The 17,866-nt window shown below is 38.2% G+C and overlaps 4 protein-coding genes across 4 annotated transcripts; 2 read left to right on the top strand and 2 right to left on the bottom strand.

Moving 5' to 3' along the window:
- Positions 1 to 5,919: 5,919 nt before the first annotated feature.
- GCK72_005163 (uncharacterized protein) lies at positions 5,920 to 8,169 on the top strand (the record flags this gene model as incomplete). The annotated part of the gene is made up of 5 exons (XM_003117055.2): positions 5,920 to 6,243; positions 6,434 to 6,919; positions 6,973 to 7,842; positions 7,897 to 8,008; positions 8,066 to 8,169. 5 exons carry the CDS (start codon positions 5,920 to 5,922, stop codon positions 8,167 to 8,169), a joined length of 1,896 nt encoding a protein of 631 aa, XP_003117103.2.
- Positions 8,170 to 9,192: 1,023 nt separating this feature from the next.
- Positions 9,193 to 13,991, top strand: GCK72_005164 (uncharacterized protein; the record flags this gene model as incomplete). Its single annotated transcript, XM_003116806.2, has 8 exons — positions 9,193 to 9,310; positions 9,992 to 10,147; positions 10,194 to 10,271; positions 10,324 to 10,464; positions 10,511 to 10,647; positions 10,692 to 10,808; positions 13,566 to 13,639; positions 13,712 to 13,991. The coding sequence occupies 8 exons, from the start codon at positions 9,193 to 9,195 to the stop codon at positions 13,989 to 13,991; spliced, it is 1,101 nt and encodes a 366-aa protein (XP_003116854.2).
- GCK72_005165 (uncharacterized protein) lies at positions 10,847 to 12,943 on the bottom strand (the record flags this gene model as incomplete). The annotated part of the gene is made up of 5 exons (XM_003117163.2): positions 10,847 to 11,132; positions 11,175 to 11,672; positions 11,731 to 11,858; positions 12,200 to 12,427; positions 12,806 to 12,943. 5 exons carry the CDS (start codon positions 12,941 to 12,943, stop codon positions 10,847 to 10,849), a joined length of 1,278 nt encoding a protein of 425 aa, XP_003117211.2.
- A 1,042-nt stretch (positions 13,992 to 15,033) lies between the features above and the next one.
- GCK72_005166 (uncharacterized protein) lies at positions 15,034 to 15,474 on the bottom strand (the record flags this gene model as incomplete). Its single annotated transcript, XM_003117039.2, has 3 exons — positions 15,034 to 15,112; positions 15,208 to 15,266; positions 15,316 to 15,474. The coding sequence occupies 3 exons, from the start codon at positions 15,472 to 15,474 to the stop codon at positions 15,034 to 15,036; spliced, it is 297 nt and encodes a 98-aa protein (XP_003117087.1).
- Between the last annotated feature and the right edge of the window lie 2,392 nt (positions 15,475 to 17,866).

Below are 17,866 nucleotides of genomic sequence, written 5' to 3' on the forward strand. Positions count from 1 at the left end.
AAATAGAAGTATTTCTTGCCCTCAGGCGACAAAAGGCTTTCAAAAAATTAGCGAATCCTACTGTAGGATTTTCAACGAACTTTTCAATATTCCAAAAAGGGGGCGTGGCCAGTGACTAGAAGCTGAAATGAAATTAGAGGCAGTAAAGTCAAGAGGTATGAAAGTTAAATTGATATTTCCGAAAGCGGTGTGGAAAATATTGAAAATATTATTTCCACCTCCACCAATTCAACTAGTCACCGCCCGTTTTTTCCCCGCTTTTGCCCCTTCTACACCGGCCATTTTGATTTTATGTGCTGCACAGAGTCAAAAATGAATTTCGTTTCTCCCCCCTCCCACTTTTCATATCTGACCAGCAGTCACTTGATTTGAATTACTTTTTCGAATTAGTCGAATAGAAGGAAAAGGAGAGACCGTTGAAAATTCTGTTAAGCAAATTTTCTAGATTTCTTTCATAGGCACCACATGACAAACTCTTTCGAAAACACCACACTTTTCACACCTTTTTTGCTCCGGATGTGATAAAATGCTCGAAAGTTTTTTATGACTTCCTTCTTGGAATTTTAGTGATTCAGGATTTGGTTTAGCAAGAATTTCAGTCATTAACATTTCTAGGAATTGCTACAGTAATCTGGGCAAGTCTATAGTTTGATAGCGTTTTACGAATTCACGGATTGTCTAGTAATTTCAAGTTTTAGTAGGTTTGGTAGAACAATTCCAGAGCTTCATTTTTGTAGTTGACCACTTTTCTGTAGGAGTCTGTTCTAGCGAGTTATAACGTTGCAAAGTAATTTACCTCTAGATTAGAGACATGGCTATTCAGTCTTACCGTCGTAACCTGTAATGCTGTTGACCGGGCTCTCCTGGTAGACTTAGCGGGTGAACTAGATTATTCAATCAGGACTCCATGGCGTAGAAATCAAAATTCTGTCTACCTAGTCCTCCCAAACTTCAAATAAGATTTAGATCCTGGTTCATTTTGTTTTTCAACTTTGAAACTAGTTTCCAGAAAGCAGGTGGAATTCTAGACTTTTCCGAAATTTTAAACCCGGTTCTCGACACCACCTTATGCAGAATTTCAGCCTCTCCCATTTCAGAAACCACTACTATTATACCTTGTTTTGATTACCTTTCTATTTTCTGAAAATGAAAACAGACCACTTTCAAAAAAAACATTCTCTCCATACCCTCTATATATATATTCCTGATAATTCCCTCCAGACATTCGCATGAAATATAAAAAAATCCTCGTGAATTGTTATACATACACCTGCCAATTTCACTCCTCCCCTCCCCTCTCTGGTGCTGAAATTGAAATTGAAATTGAAATGGAAAAAATTGGAAAAATGTGGAAAAAAGTGTGTGTGTCACTGGTGGCTAGTTGGAGAAAATAAAAATAAATTCGTTCATTTTGAAAAAAAAACCTTCACTGGATTTCAAAATCGGAAATACGTATCCCCGGGATTGATCTAGATTTCAAAATATTGAAAGAAAAAGGAAGAAGTGCTTGGCAAACGGCCAAACACGATTACATGGCGGCGGCCGGGGCGAAGGAGTTGGAAATTGAAATTAATATATATAATATTTATGTGCAAGGGGTCTGAAGTCATGTTATTCAGATTTCGAAAATCTCAGAATTAAGAGAGCACAACACTGCTTCACCAACTATTTCGCTGTCGGTCCTAATTTTTTTCTGAAAATCTGAAAACTAAGAAAACAAATTCGTTTTGATTTCTGAGTTCTGTGTGTTTTGTGTTTTTCAGAATTATCGGTTATCAACAGTTTTTTGAAAAATGGAAATGAAAAGAAATGAGCAAAATAAAACTACAATTTGGAGCCCGTTGAGAGTTCCAAAATTTCAATGAAATTTTTTTTTCTTCTCATTTTATTAGTTCGTATATAGATGTCTAGAAGCTTAATATTTCTTCTGAATCGTATATTCAACTACAATCCAGAGAATATTCTAAACTAAATCAACTTGTCTTCCAGAATCAATTCTACTCGACTACAAGAACAAAAAAGAAAACATCGTGGAGTGTCGAATGATGGCCAACGCGGTCGAGATGCAACAACTTCTGATGTCAATGGATCCGGTATGTTGAATAGAGTATACTGTAGATAACAGAGGATACTGTAGTTCTCTGGAATAGTTAACAATTCCACGACGACGACTGTTTGCAGATAGGATATATTAGGGCAGCCGGGTGGTCCAATGGATTACGATTATGAGAATTAGACGGCAACAGCTGTTTTCTTTCGAGAGTATTCCCTTCATTTAGAACAATACCTTTCATAATTTTAATCTATTTAAACCAGCTGAATGATCTCTAACCATCTGTTTTTGTTTGTCTAGCTACTGTAGTAGAAATTTTGCAAAATAATCTTCTCAAGATTTATTTCATTCTCGTTAAACTCTCAAATCTAGAATGATCCCCCACCCTCTTCAATACAAAAAACGAGACACTTCCCATTTTAATTTCTCTATAAGACTGGAGATCTTAGAAAAACCAGGAAAAAGCACACCAATTCCGCCTAAGTACTTCATGAAAATATATCAGATTATTTCAATTCTGATCGTTTATCCTATTTGGGTCAATATCAGAGATGAGGTGAATTTAGTGTTCTAGTTTCCCATGACAACTCATAAAATATGTGGAGTTTATTTAGAGTTCACATATCTTGATTTCACATCTTAAACCTGTCAATTCATTTTGATGAATCTGTCTCTTTTCTCATTAAATGGCGGACCCTGTCGTCTCTTCAAAAGAGAAGAGATTATAATTGTCCCTCGTTTTTCACATACCTAATCAAACAGTTCGTCTCATTTTGAGAAATTCCAAACATCTGCCCTTCACTTAATACTGTATTCTATTATTTATTCATCCTTTTCTTTTTTTTTCCTTCGTCTTTTGACACTATACCGCTAATCTGATCCACTCTTCACTCACACAGCAAATGTTGGCAGTGAGCCAACATAACACAGTGCTCTTTCCTCTTTTTTGGTCAAATTCCACTAATTCTATATCCGTCTTAACGGGTAGAGACTTGGATGAACATCTGTATATATCTAATTAGTCTATAGTCTTTTTGTACAAAGTTCATTGAGATATAGGATGAATAGAGACGGATGGAAGAGGGCAAACCGTAGATGTAGAAAGTCCCGTAGGCAGGGAGGCGGGGCTTTTTAAAGAAGTTTTTCTCACTAGTGGATATTTCTTTCCTTAACAAGATCAAGATACTTTCTAAGAGACTAATCTCCCCTAGATACCCATCTTCTTTCCAAAATCAATTTCGAAAATCAAAAATCCATCATAAAACAAAACCCTAGAATCAAAACGATACCGATGACAGATATGACAAGTTAATTGATCATAAAGTGGTGTCCTTTGGGAAGACAAAATTTCGATAGTGAGAGCGAGAGAGAGAGAACTGGGGGAAAACTCGACGGACCATACCTCCGATAGTGGTCAAGGTTTGATTTCCAATAGATAAGTTCTCGAGGGGTTCTCATACACTTTCCATCTTTTGTCTGGAGAGACTCTTTTTAGATTCCGATTCAGGATAAACTGGGTGCTAAGACGGGAGAGTGAGTGAGTGAGTTTGAGTTGACTTCAAAACGAGATTACTTCCATTCATTAAATTCCCTCCTCTCCACGTCTTCTGGCTTCTGGAGTTCACACACACCTCGCAAATAATTCATTTCGTTTCATAAAAGTTGAATAATCTTCTTCTCCTTGGATTCGAAGACGACGACGTCCCCCCTCCCCATTTCCATCTACTCCTTTTTACTTTCCACGTCTTCGAAATGGAATGAAATAACGGGAAGAAGAAAATAAGAAGTTTTAGTAAAAATACGCGGAAGCCTGTGTGACAAGGCCCTCGTTGCTCCGATATTTGAAACGAAAATCGCAGGAAACGATTACTCGATTAAAGTGAGACACTAGAAACGAGTAGGTAGCCACCCGCGACCACCGAGGCTCCACCCACTTTTCAACAATTTTGAAGGTTCCAATCGAAGTAATAGCAGGCTCATATTCTTCATTTTCCTATTCTATTCATTCATTTGACCTACCACCACTCACAGTCATTCTTCTTCCTCTTCTTTGCATTTCTCTTCCCGTTTTGTTTAGTTAGTATGGACCATTCGACCCCGTTTCCCGAGCGGGACACTTCATTCCCCGCCCACTTTTCGTGTCTGACTCTCTTCGAAATTCGTACTGTCTCTCTCTCTCTCCACTTTCTAAATAAGAGGGGACCCTCTCGAAGACAACGTTCGCTTTTTTTTTCGACACACATCATCTTTCCCCCTCTTTTTTCTCTCGAGAAGAGAAGGACCTCCCGCAACGGGGGACCTCTTTCTCTGTGTCTCTCTTCTTCACATTTTATTTTGGTCCGTTTCATTGAATTCGTTCGAACGACGGAGTGGTGGGAGTGACCAGTTGACCGGCAGAAAGGGGGAGAGAGAGGTTTTCTCTTTCTCTCCCTTTCAATGACAATTGTTTCTTCTTTTTTCTATCTTATGATGTTCCTGTGCGTACTCTCTTGGTGGTCATCACTGATAAAACAGTTGTTTAGTGGTCAGAAATGTAGAAGTGATAAGATAGGTTTTATTGAACTATCGGTTTCTTACCTGACTTCAAAACTTTTGTTTTTTTGATCTTGGAGCTAGTTCTAGAATTCATTGAATAGGAGACTAAAGAGTGGTGTGAAAGTTAGGCATACTGTAGCTGCGACGTCGGCCTCGATGTTGTAAAGCTAGATTTAGAAGTAGATCAAAGTTTAGGGTTACTGTAGACTTTAGATACATGAGATCTATATCAAAGTTTTGAAAACTTTGCGAGCCTAAAGTTCAAACTAAAAACTTTATTTTGACCTACAAAAATCTCGGCTCCGCCCATTTTCGTTTTTGAAATCTCCTACTTTTTCGAAATGTCTTTCTCTTTTTTGAAAGATTTTTTGAAAGATCACTCATTTTTCGATTTAAGCTCCGCCCTTATTTTGCCAGGAGCCTTCCCAGGATCCAAATTTAGAGCAAACACAGTTCCTCTCCGTCATCACCATTCAATCTCCAAATTACCCTCATTCTTTTATTTATTTTTTCCTCCTCCCGTCTTCTCCTTCCCCCACTCTATTCACGTAGAACGTGTAATCTTCTGTGAAATCTCACCTCATTAAACAATGGTCCTTGTCATTTCGGACTCTCTCTCTCTGTCTAGTCTACTGTCACTTTAATCCTACTGTACCATTGTATATTTGATCCCCTCTTCTCACCTTGATCGTTTCCTCGTATTTCGAAATTCTCGAAGACAATATAGTGACCGTAGACTCTTGAAGATTGGACGAAAACCATTCCTTAGGCGGCTCAGAATATTTCTTTAAACTGGGACACAATCGGATTGGCTCTCTAGCCATGGGCGGATCATCTTCCACCTTCTTTTCATAATTTTTTGTCTCAATCCCAGATTTGCTCTGTTTTGGACGTTTTGTCGAAATTGAATATTGAAAATTAAGAAAACAGAGTGCAAACACTTGTTTTTTCGAATTTTTGATCAACAATCCTGAGAATTGAGAATTTTGAGATTTTTTGGCAACATTTTCATCTAATTTTGGAATCTTTTCGGAGGGGTGTGGGAATATATTTCGCAGCAAAAAGTCATGTGAAATCGGGAAAAAAAGAGAAATCCGAGTTCTTTTTTTTGTCGTCGAAGACATAATCCGTGATGAAAACCACTTTACTTCTTTTTAAATATTTTTAATACATTTTATTCAAATGACACCTTCTAAGCTCTCTCTCGATCTTTTATCTCCTAATTCAAGTGCAGCGAATTTCCATGTTTTCTCCAAACTATCTTATCCTTTTCCATGAATTTTCCCATTCCAACGTCTTCAATTTTTCAGTCAAGCAACCAGTTCAACGTCATGAAGATGACCAACTCTGGTGGATCCGCTAGTCCGACGTCTTCATCCGGAGCACCGTCGTCGTCATCAATTCTGGCGGATGCTGATGAGAAGGAGCAGTTCCTTCAGAATCAGCTGATTCAATCTGGGCTCGCTGGAAACCAGTGGATGTCAATGCTTCTTCAACAGCAGCAACAGAATATGCAGACAGAGGCGACGTCGCCAACGAAACCCAAGGCGGAGCTGTCAGATATTATTCAGAATCCGGCAGCTATTATGGAGTTTCTGAATGGAAATGGAGACTTGGCAAAGTTTGCCGCACAAATCGCTCAAAATAACAAAATGGTAAGTTCGCTTAATTCCAGATTAGATAGTATTAGAGTACCCAGATTGAGAAGTTGTGTCGTACATGGGGTTAATCCGTTTCGAGAAATATTTTGGATGCTCAAAAAGCGAGAACACATCAAAAACATTTTTAGTAGATTAAAAGTCTCACCTTTTACATAGTGCATCATCTATCAACGTTTTCTTTCAGAACGAGAACGACACTGAAGACCAACGTGACTCGTCCCCCAGCCCTCCACCAGCTGTCTCCCTGAACTCAACCCTCGCTTCTATGGTACTCCCAACAACTTCCACTTCAACTGGATGCAGTGCTGCCAGCACGACGTCTTCAGTCGACTCGGCAGGCTCATCAGTGATTGTGAATGGACACGTGGCACAGCAGTCGTCTGTAGATGACGATGATATCTCGACGCAACCATCTGCAAAGAAACAGAAGACAGGAGAGGAGACTCCAGTGACACCGACATCAAGTGCACTCATGCAATCACTTTTGGCACAAATGGGTTTTCCGAATTCACTTCAACAGCAGAGTCAGAAGCAGATGAAGGATAACCAGGATATGATGCTTCAGCATCTCTTCCCACAATCAATGGGACTTCCAATAATGTTCCCTTCTCAGCTTCACTCGCAGTTCGCTGGAATGCAAGACTTTGATTCGCTGTCTGCACTCTCTACAGTAAGTTTTTAGACTGTTACAAAATGGTATTCCAACGTTTCGATCATTTTCAGCCAAACAAAGGAAGCGGAGTCAAGAGACAATACTCATCAAATGGAAAGAACTATTGTGACATCTGCAACAAGGAAGTGTGTAACAAGTATTTCCTCAGAACTCACATGCTGAAAATGCACGGAATCGTTATTGATGAGAACAAGACAGTCATTGCCAACATTGACACTAGCATCAAGGAGCGAGAAGGAGAGCTGACATTCAGATGTGACACCTGCCGGACGATGTTCAAGACAAGAAATCAACTTCGTCAGCATCGACAGGATGTTCATGGAGTGTTGCCACTATCAACTCCACGTAACAATCAGAATAAGACGTCCGTCCCATCCACGCCAAATGGAGCCAACAACAGCTCATCTACTCCGAACTCTGCCTCGATGAACGAGGACAAGTGTCAGTATTGTGAGAAGAGAGTTTCTCCAGCCATGATGGGATTGCATGTGCTTCAAGATCACATGGGAAATGTCGCTGGAGCAGGATCCAATGGAACTCCAGACTTGACTCAAGTTCTATCGATGCTGAACCAAGCTGCCAACCGAGTTCATGCTAACAGCGAAGAAAAAGATTTGAGCCCATTCTTGGATTGCACAGAATGCAGCTACAAGTGTCGTGATCCAAAGAATATGGAAGTGCATCAGGAGAGACACGAGAAGATGTCTGAGGCAAAAATGAAGACGGATGAGGATGAGGACGTCGCATTAAAGTTCACGACAGAAGCAGCTCTTCAAATGGTTGTTCAGAATCAAAATCAATTCGATGGAGATTCATCAGCTGCTGCATTGAATCTGACATTCAAGAATGACTCGGCCAAGAAGGAAATTAAGGAGGAGAATGCGATTGGAAATCAGAATCATGAGCGAAACTCACATACCGTAAGTTTAAATCTTTGAAAGAAATTTTTTGGAAAATTAATTTATTATTTTCAGAGCGGAAGCATCTCTCCAACCGGATCGATTCCAGAAGCATTTGTCAGCAGAGCTATCACAGAGAAGCCGTTCCCAACACAGAACTTCTTGATCAGATGCAATGACGAATGTGGTAAGTTTCGACTAAAATTCTCTCAAGTTTTTAATATTGATTTTCTCTTTTTTTCAGGTGAATTCCTTACCGAGTTCCTCGCCAAATTCCCAGTGCGATCAGTGATTGATGGACCACGAAAGATTGTGTTCGATCTTCTCCCAACATCTGCATCAACCTAGATCCGTCCCACTTGTGGTACCTCTTCCCCCGTATAAAATAGAATCTAAGTCTGAATCATTCTCTCAATTTATTGTATGGGTAATCCACAAAAAGTGTTCCAGAACCTTATCATTTTTTGTGCTCCTCATCCTTTCCTCGCCCCGTTTTTGATCTCCGAATGTCTCTTTTTCCTCTTTCCGATTGTAAAAGTCTGCGCCGCCCACAAACCTCTTTCACACTCAAATTAATTCTCCCAATTTTCAACTTTTTGATTGTCTCTCATCCATCTTTCTCCCAGTTACTAACGGGCTAAAATTCAACTGAAATTCAACCAATTTATTGTGTGAAAATGCCAATTCTCTACTCTTTCTGATGACCTGAAATGTTTTATAACTGAAGCCAAAATCCGCGAGAAAATTTCAATTGAATCAATTGATTTGATCTCGTTTCACTGCATTTATTGAGCATTTCCCGAACCTCTGAAACTCCAAATTTTTATAAATTTCCAAAGTAAGCCAACCTGCCATAAATACTCATTCACTAGGTCTTTTTTCATCTGTCAAATAATAATCTTTCACCCACTATCACCTCCTCATCATCCCCCATCAACTACTACCCATCAAGTCTACTGTAAAACCAAAATAATTTATTTGATCATCACAATCCTCCCCCCTCCCAAACAAGTCCTCATAATATATTGTCTCTTATCTGTTATTTAATTCCATTCATTTCCAATCAACGCTTACTCATTTTGTCGTTTTCCTTACTAGAAGGAATGATATTTATGAGACAACATGTATGTGTACGTTTTGAGTGCCCCAACCGATAAAAGAGGGATATTTATGGAACTTTTTTTCTTTTCTTTTCTTTTCACAGCTTCTTCACGACGACAACGACGTCTCCGAAATTGAGTTTGCACGGAGCATTCTTAAGGTGGAGAAGGAGAAGAAGAAGTCACTTCTCTTCTTGATCTAGTACTGCCACGTCTTCTACAACTTCTGAATTTTTTATTAGCTCCCCAGTCCACTCCAATTACATTCAAAATGATGGTAATACCTGTCAGTCAACATAAACTTATCAAAATTCGACGAGTTAATCGTGATCGGTTGACGAAATTTGCGTTGATTTGCTCGGCGATTGCATGCGGATGTAATACACTTTGTGAGTTTTCAGGTAGTGACGTAATTTGATTTTTCTCTCACGGAATGAGATGGCAAATGAAAAATGAAATAGAGAAAATCAAAGAGACTGAAAATATGAAAAGTGCAGTTTCGATCTGAAAATGGAATTTTTGATTAAATTTTTCTTGCAACAAGAAGTTCAAGTTCAAAAAAGAGAATTATCTTGTGAGGGGCAGAAAAATTCAGAAATTTCGGAAGGGATGATAAAACTCTGAAAAGAAAGTTGATGAGTCTGAAACTCGGTTATTCAATTCGAATCTCTTAAAGATAATAAACTGAGAATAAACTGAGCAAAATTTTCAGCCTTTCAGCTTACTGGTCAAACCTTTTTAAATTATAGAAATGAGTTATTGGCTTCCGTCCAATACTAGTTCCGGTTAATATAATCCACTCTTTTTAACTTTTTCTGATCAAAGTTCTCCACTCTTTCCTTAAAAAACTTCCCGGAAGTTAGGTTCTATAATGTTTTCTGAGCTAAAACAACTTTATTCAATTGAGCTCTGAGTCTTTGAGTTTCGATTGAAACTTCTCAAGTCACGTACCCTTGGGGTCAAAATTCGAAAATCGAGCAACTAGAATCTAGTTTTTATTCTGAAACTGTATCTTCTTAGCCGTTCAAAAAACTACCGGAAATGACATCACCTTTTCTCTCTATTTTTAGGCTCATCCACCAATCATTGGCTCTACACATCTGAAGTGCTCAAGTATTTCGTTTTCCCGAATCAGACACTCAACTTTGATGACACTTCGACAGCCACTGCGCCAGTTTATTTTAAAAATGCCACTATCGGACCATGGCTGTTTTGTTGGGCGGATCGTGAGTCAAAACTCTAAAAAATAATGAAAAAAGAACACTTGTTCAGCTATCACTCCGTTTCACTGCTCAACAGTTTACTATTTGACAGATGAGGATCCCAGTGATACAACAACTTCTGTTCAACGTGATCATTCTTGTTTTGGGAGTCAAAACAACAACAAAAAATTATATTTCAGAATCCGTTCGTCGTGCATTCCTATTTATGTTAGTTGGAATGATTTTGGATGGATTCGGATTGATGATGGCTATTATTTGTTATTGTCTGAAAAATCCATACGCATCGTTGCTAGTCTCATCTCTACTGCACATCAATTCAGGTTTGTTTTTCTAGAAAATCGAAGAACGATCGGTTTCCTTTTTTAGGTATAGCCAATTTCTCATGTATCATTGTTTACATGTCAGCAGTTTCCAAAGAAGTCGGAAACAAAATCCACGCAGCAAGTGAAATGGACGAACCCCTCTTCTATATGTCTTATGGATTCTCATTCTGGTGTTTGAAGGTCAGTTTTTGAAGATCTGAAATCTTTATAAAAATATATTTCAGGCAAGTTTTTTGTTTACCGAGCTGGCTGCACTTTTTTCGATTATCGTCTATATGGCAAAACGAGATGAGAGAACTTTCAATCGGTACAAGATTCGAGCGACTTTTAACGCACAAAAAGTGAGATTTTTTTTCAAAAATAAAAATAGAAAAATAAATTAAAATTTTATTACAATGACGTCATCACCTGATATCGACCCAATGTCAGATCGTTCTATTTTCTCATAGTTCTCATTTTGTTTCGTCCATTTAGCTGGTGTTCCATTCGCAAAGTACATGAATACCAAATTCGATGCGAACAAAATCACAAAATGGCTCATCCAAACCCAATACCACTCATCCCAAGTGTCATATTTCACAAAGAAATTGACTATGACTGGAGCTAATAGGGCAGCGAGACAATTGAGAAATGAGTTCATCCCCATTACGAAATGGTTGTGCTGGCTGAAAAGTAGAGACATTTGTTGACAAAAAAGAATTTCTCACGCTGCATAAATCGCTGAACATCTGAAGAATCCACCACAATTGAATCCAATAATAGCACACGACGCTACCAACATCCATAAACCGAAATAAGGTTGGCTCGTGGGTATCAATGCGAGTCCCAAGAATGTTAGACTCATTCCTCCCAACGCTAGACTGTTGAATATCCTCACTGAAATATTTGGAGTGCAACATCCCAATTTATCTGCTGAATATCCAGCAGAAACCTTCACAAACGCAGTGATAACTTGTGGGAGAGCACTGAATGGACCAGTGTCTTCCACAGAAAATCCGAGGATTTTGTGTAGATATGTCGGGGAGAATTGCATGGTTAATTGAATTCCCATAAAGTTAGCCAGAGCAGTTGTCCAGATACTCAGGACTACAGGATCTCTCAGAATCTCAGACAGTGGGACGGGTTGTCGTTTTGTCTCTCCTTTGCCACGTTGAATTTTCGAGAGTTCTAGTTCAGTGACAAACTTGTGGGATACTGGATTTTCTCTGGAATTTGAGGTACACATATATTGATTTCGACTGAATCTTCCATTGTCTTGAGTACCTGTAGAAAGCAAAAAACATCGAAAAGATGAGAACAGTGACCAGTGAGTGAACATAGTAGACAGCAGGCCATCCGACAGAAGAAGTGCAAAATGCTCCGGCGACTGGCATTGTGAATATTGGACCTATCTGAACAACAGATTTCAGAATTTTACAAATTTGCAACGGGCAGGTCAGGGCCGGGCCGGGCCGGGCCGATTTGAGATTTTTCACCGCCCGGCCCGGTCCCAAAGTTCAAAAATGTGAAAGTTTGAATTTTTTAAACAAAAAATTCGAATTTTCTACTATGTTTTCGACTATCGATAAAAACTCAAGCGTATGTACGAATATAGGATTTCGGACTATTTTTTATAAAAATTTCAAAAATTTTCGAAAAAAATTTGTGAAAAAGTTGTGCAAATTTCATACTCCGGGCCGACCGGGCCGAGATTCGGCAAGTCTGGAATTTTGTGAAATATTCAAACTCTCACCTGGAAAAAGCAGGAGAGACAAGCGAAGAAAAATGCTCCTTGAGCTTGCATTGACCATTGCCTTGTCACGATTCCAATCAGTGTAAATCCTGTTGATAATCCCATTCCTTGTAAGAATCTCATAGCAAGTAACGGATAGAATCCCAAGTATGCCATCCACGGAATCAAAGCCGTCGTGGCTGCCGAGAAAAATCCGACTAGAGTTACCACGGATCGTGATCCTTTTTTCTAAAATTTGAAACCTTTTATTTTTAACTTCTTGTCTTGAAGTTCTCCACAGTTTTAACACATTTTATTGTTTTACGAAAAATCTCCGAAAGTCACATGCAAAAATCGTGATTCGTTTCGAGAATTTCTTTGCATCCGAGTCATAATCTCATCTCATATACTTAACATTTTCAAAATCTCCTACAAATCCCTCCACTACAAAGAACGTATACAGATGTGTTTGGGATTATGACTAAAACAGCTGGGAGGTAGTTCACTTCCAAAAATTACTTATTTCAAAGGGCACTGGAGTAGCAGTGTCAGATTTCTCAAGCTTCTGGAAAATTTCGAAACTTGATTAGACCCTCAATTAAGAAAACAATTTTAGTTGGTTCTTACCTGAATAATGTACATAAATGGATAAACTGCAGTCATCGCTCCGATTGCGACTGCAGAAAATAATGAATTGGATTCAGAAGCTGTGTAGATATATGTCTTCTGGAGTATCCTTGTCAACATCAGATCCAGTACACTCATTGAATAAGGGGAGGTCACATTGTGACTTGTTGACATACAAATGATAGTGAAATTCAGTGTCAAAGTGTTCGATTGAGATATTGCGAGACATAGAAGACATAAGAAAAGAATGAAGAATCTGGTGCGATGTCGTAGTTTAGAATATCTCGATGGTTTTGAATCGTTCAAAGAATTCATAGTGAAATCATTGAAAGTACAGCGCAACTTTTTGTGTGTTGTACCGATGGGTTGTGGGTGGGAAAGGGATCAAAAGTCAGAATGTAGTGTAGTATTGAAAATCAACAAGGAAGATAAATGATGTAGTTGTAGGGTGGTCATAAAAATTGATCGAGTGGAATGGGTGAGGATATGTTTCGTTGCTTCGGTATGATTGAATTAGAAGGACAGTGGTAGAGGGTTTCGGTTGAAAAGTTTCGTGGAATGTTCTACGAAATAAGATAGGAAGTATCAAGAATCAAAAAGTTTCGGAGAAGTAGTCAATAAAAATAAAAATTATGGCAATCAACATGTTTATTTTCAAAGAAAAAAAACAGAAATAGGCAGATTAAACCAGTTTTAAAAGTTTTATTGATTAGTTGATTTCAGTTAAAAATCTTTCAGCAATCAAGAGAATATTTTTCAGAAACCAGATGGGGATGATCGCCAATTGAGCATCCTGACAGACTCCTCACATACTCGATTTAACAGACGAACTGGGTGAGTTAGACTTCACCATTTGTAAATATCAGATCACTGTACACCTCCAACTACGTCATCATCTTTATTTAGATCGCATACAACAGCTGACTCACCACCACCAGAACTCGATTCAATGATCAAGACTTCTGGATCTGATAGAGCCCTCCAGAAGTACAAAACTGGAATTCAAGGATCGTTCTCTCTACTCGCAGAGTCGTTTAATCATTTACCAGAACAAGGAAGATCTGGAAGTGAAATATCATTTAATGGGAGGAGGTCAACCATCAGAAAACCTCCACAACCGTCCAAGTCACAACCGTTGAGAAGATTCGCAATACCAGTGTCACAAGGGTATCCGTCGTTGAGTTGATTGTTTATAAAGGTTTTCAATTAAATGAAGATTCAACCCTCTTTACTGTGAGATCTTGAAATTTGCTATTTAAAATTCACGATGGAATTCAGACATACAGGTGGATAGAAAACGTATTCATTCTTCCAGGGCTTTGGCAGGTGGATATTTATCAATCACGGAAGTTTTGAAGATTTATTTCAGGAAGGATTCAGTGACATTCTAAACTTCATGACTAAAAATCTCGGAAATTCAGAAACCTTGTTATTGAAATTTCAAGCCATTTTTAATTATAGTGAAACCTTCAAGGGTCAATTTAATACACTACATCTTTTTTCAAGCTATCATGGCTGGATTCACTACTAGCCAGTCATATATTCACCTTATATAATCAACTAAATGTAGATCTTGAGCTCATTCCATATATTCAATCTGATATTCGAATTGTGCGATGTTTCAGTCCGATCAAAAGACCATCGGTCTCAATGTTCAACCAATCCTAAATCCCAATTTCTAGGATACTAAATTTTATCTTCTATAATTCCATCTGTCTTAACATTTTTAGATAAGAAGATGCAAAATCTGAACAAAAAAACTAAAAATTAATCTGAAAACCATGCTTTTTCAGCTTTCCAGGTGTCCAACATGTGTCATAAACTACTCATTTCTTCCACAATTGTTTGACAAAAACACCTGCAATAATAAAGAAATGTTGTGAACTCTGGGCACAAATTATGCTATTACGTAGATCCAAGGGTCTACGTGGTTTTTCCGGGATTGATTTCTCTCGTCTGTCGCAAATTGAATTTTTGATGAAAAAAAAAACAAAAAGTTGTCGAATTAATTTCGGATAACAATCAGTCCATTTATCAATACAAGAGAATAGAAAAATGACATGAGAGAATAAGTTGTTGAGAGAGTTATTTCAAAATGAGATGAAATTGGGTGCAAGTTTTGAGACGTGACGTGGTGATGATGGCGGATGGTGGTGTTGAAAAATGAGAAGATGGGTGAGGAGAGAATCAAACTACAGACAAAAATTGAGATGGTAATTGGAGGACGATTATTTTCTTCCGAAACGGATGAATGACGGGGAGGCTCTCTTTCCAAATCTGATGAATGTTGGCTTTCCGTTTGATGATCTGAAAATTAGATCTGATTTCTTGATCTTAAGATATTTAGGGTCATTAGTAGAGTCAACAAATGATTTCAGAATCCAAAACGAAAAAGTACTTACCGTAGTCCACGAAGATGCACTGGGGGCCAGAAGTTATTGGTCTGCTCGACGATCTCTGGCTGAAATGAAATCCATAAAAAACATTCTTCTTGGCAAGTTTCAACTTACTGTAATGTACTCATCTTGAGTTTCAAACCCTTTCTGCTGCTCAATCTGCTCAACGTCTTCACCAGAAGATGGTGTCTGTCCCGCGGTGAGAACAAGCAACGTGGCAAAGAGAATCGAGAAGAGGAAGGTTTTAAGAGAGGATGAGGTGAAGGCGTTCATGTCGTTTGTCGTCTGGAAAACTTTAATATAGAATGAAAAGTTAGAAGGCAGGTGCTCCTTTTAAGAGAGAGAAGGAGGAGAGACAAAGAACAATAAGGGGGCGGAGCCTATTCAGATGACGTAACTGGAAGCGAAGAGGGTAAGCGAATCTGTGAGAAAACGAATTGGGGTGAAAATAGAACGATTTTTGTATATTTAGATTTGGTAGACATATAATTTCCAGAGAGTAATGTAGTTATGCCTCGACGGTTGGTTTTTGAAACTCGACGGGTACAAATCTGAGACTGTATCAAATCTTATCTGCCAGAAATTCAGAGACCAGCTATATACTTTTCTAAAAACTTAGCAACAAAACAAAGAGAAAAGAACGCTGCATTCTATCAAATTACTTTCTTTTGCAATATGTGTTCTAGTCATTCCAAACAGAAAAAATCAGAAGCAGAAGGAGAAAAGACAAAAAAAACCAAAAATAATAGAGGTATGAATAATTAAAGAGGAATATGATTCCTATTCATTTCCAGAATATAAATACGTATTTCATTCGGGAAGAATGTCTGGCCAAAAACTTAAAATTCATGGAGAAGGAGGACGGTCAAATAAGTAAGGAGGCGGTTCTAGGAAGTAAATGGCAATCCTGTTTGGTCGAGCTTTGACGCATTGTAGGTTTTGAAGGGAATGTCAAAACAAGATAAACTGATTATCGGTTTCTAAGTTTTATGTAGACTTTTAAATGTCAAGAGCAATGCATATGTCATTAAGGAAGGAGAATCAGCTGTTAAAGAGTCTCCTACGTTTTCGATATTGCAGCGTTTCAGAAAAGAACGATAATTAGTTTCAGCCTCGAGGGTTTGACTGAATTTCTAGACTATTATATATATTTACAAATCTAACTGTAGAATTAAAGTAAGCCTTTCAGATTTCATCTTCAATCTAGATCCGAACAGAGATGAGTTTCTGCAGAACTGATACTTCTGAAATCACATGCAAAATGAGATGAGCGTGGGATGAAACTGAAAAATGAGGTTTATCAATAATGCAAGAAACTTTCTGAGAACATTTTGTCGTTTTTCCAAGAATAAAGTGCTCGGCACATCTTCCTTTCCCGACGAATAAGTGGAGGAGGAACCTCACCGAAGAAACCGGTGAAAACACTACGGAAGACAACAATTTTCCACATTTTATGAGTGGGATAAGTGCACCCAAATCATCCGTTTTCTATATCGGATCATTGGGATTATAGACGTGTTGTTATTCTTTAAAAAACTAAAAACTAATGCAAAATTTATAATGGGGTTATTCAGGTCATGTAAAAATGTATTTTAATACATGTTTTACCTTATTCACGAACGGTAAAATATGTATTTTTTCACATATTTTTCTCCCATTTTTCTACATTTCTCCCCCATTTTTTGACAGTTTTTCTACATGCGCATGTCGAAAAATGCAAAAAAAGGGGAAAAACGCTGTTCGACCAACGGTAAACTGAGATTTGTAAAAAATAGTTTCTCGACGCTCGTGAATAAGGAAAAAATGTGTTAAAATACACTTTTACATGACCTGAATAACTCCATAAGGAATCAAAAATACAGAGAGACGTTTTTTTGCCAAAAAGGGAAAGCGGCGCTTTTATAATAAGTTGTGAAACATGAGATGTAATGAACATTATACCGGACTGATTGGACATCCGATATGGGGTACCAAGTGGGAGAAAAAGAAGGAAAGAAGAGGAGGTCCAATGAAGAAGGCACTTGAACTTTTAAATTCTGAATATCTTCGGAGACGATCGGAAATGTGGGTGGGAGGTCTTTTGACGTCAGTCGAAATGTTGGAGAGCCATCAGGAGGCTATAGTAGAACAAAAAGAGGAAGAAGACATCAAAAAGTCAGTTGATGGGTTACATGGAAGGGATGATCCATCAAAGTTCCACTCAAAAGATCTAAAGATCACATTCTGATAACCAGATACAGCTGGGCTTCCTCCCAGCCTGGAACGATCAGATCAAAAGTCTCCCACGCTAATTGGCAAACTCCGATGAGCTTTATGATCTAGAAGAGAAGAAAAGTTAGACATATAATATTAGTCTACTTTTTATGTTGTTTTATATTTTCCCTGTCATATTCAGACAATGACAGGGCAAAGTTTTTTCTCTGCAGGGCTCTGTTAGAGTGCCTCACTTCCTTGTCAAATACAATGAACACTGACTGAAAACAAAGATTATTATGGGATAGAGAGAGAGAGAGAGGTTCAATTCTTTAGGAATATTTTTGGGGTTGGGGGATTTCTATCGATCTTCGATATATTTTTTAATACTTGTGGCGCATTCCGTTATATACTGCTGAAAAAAACAAGTAATAATTCAACATATTTTTTGGCAGACACTCAATATTAGAAT

This window comes from Caenorhabditis remanei, chromosome II (genome assembly GCF_010183535.1).
Source record: "Caenorhabditis remanei strain PX506 chromosome II, whole genome shotgun sequence".
Classification (NCBI taxonomy): Eukaryota; Metazoa; Nematoda; class Chromadorea; order Rhabditida; family Rhabditidae; genus Caenorhabditis; species Caenorhabditis remanei.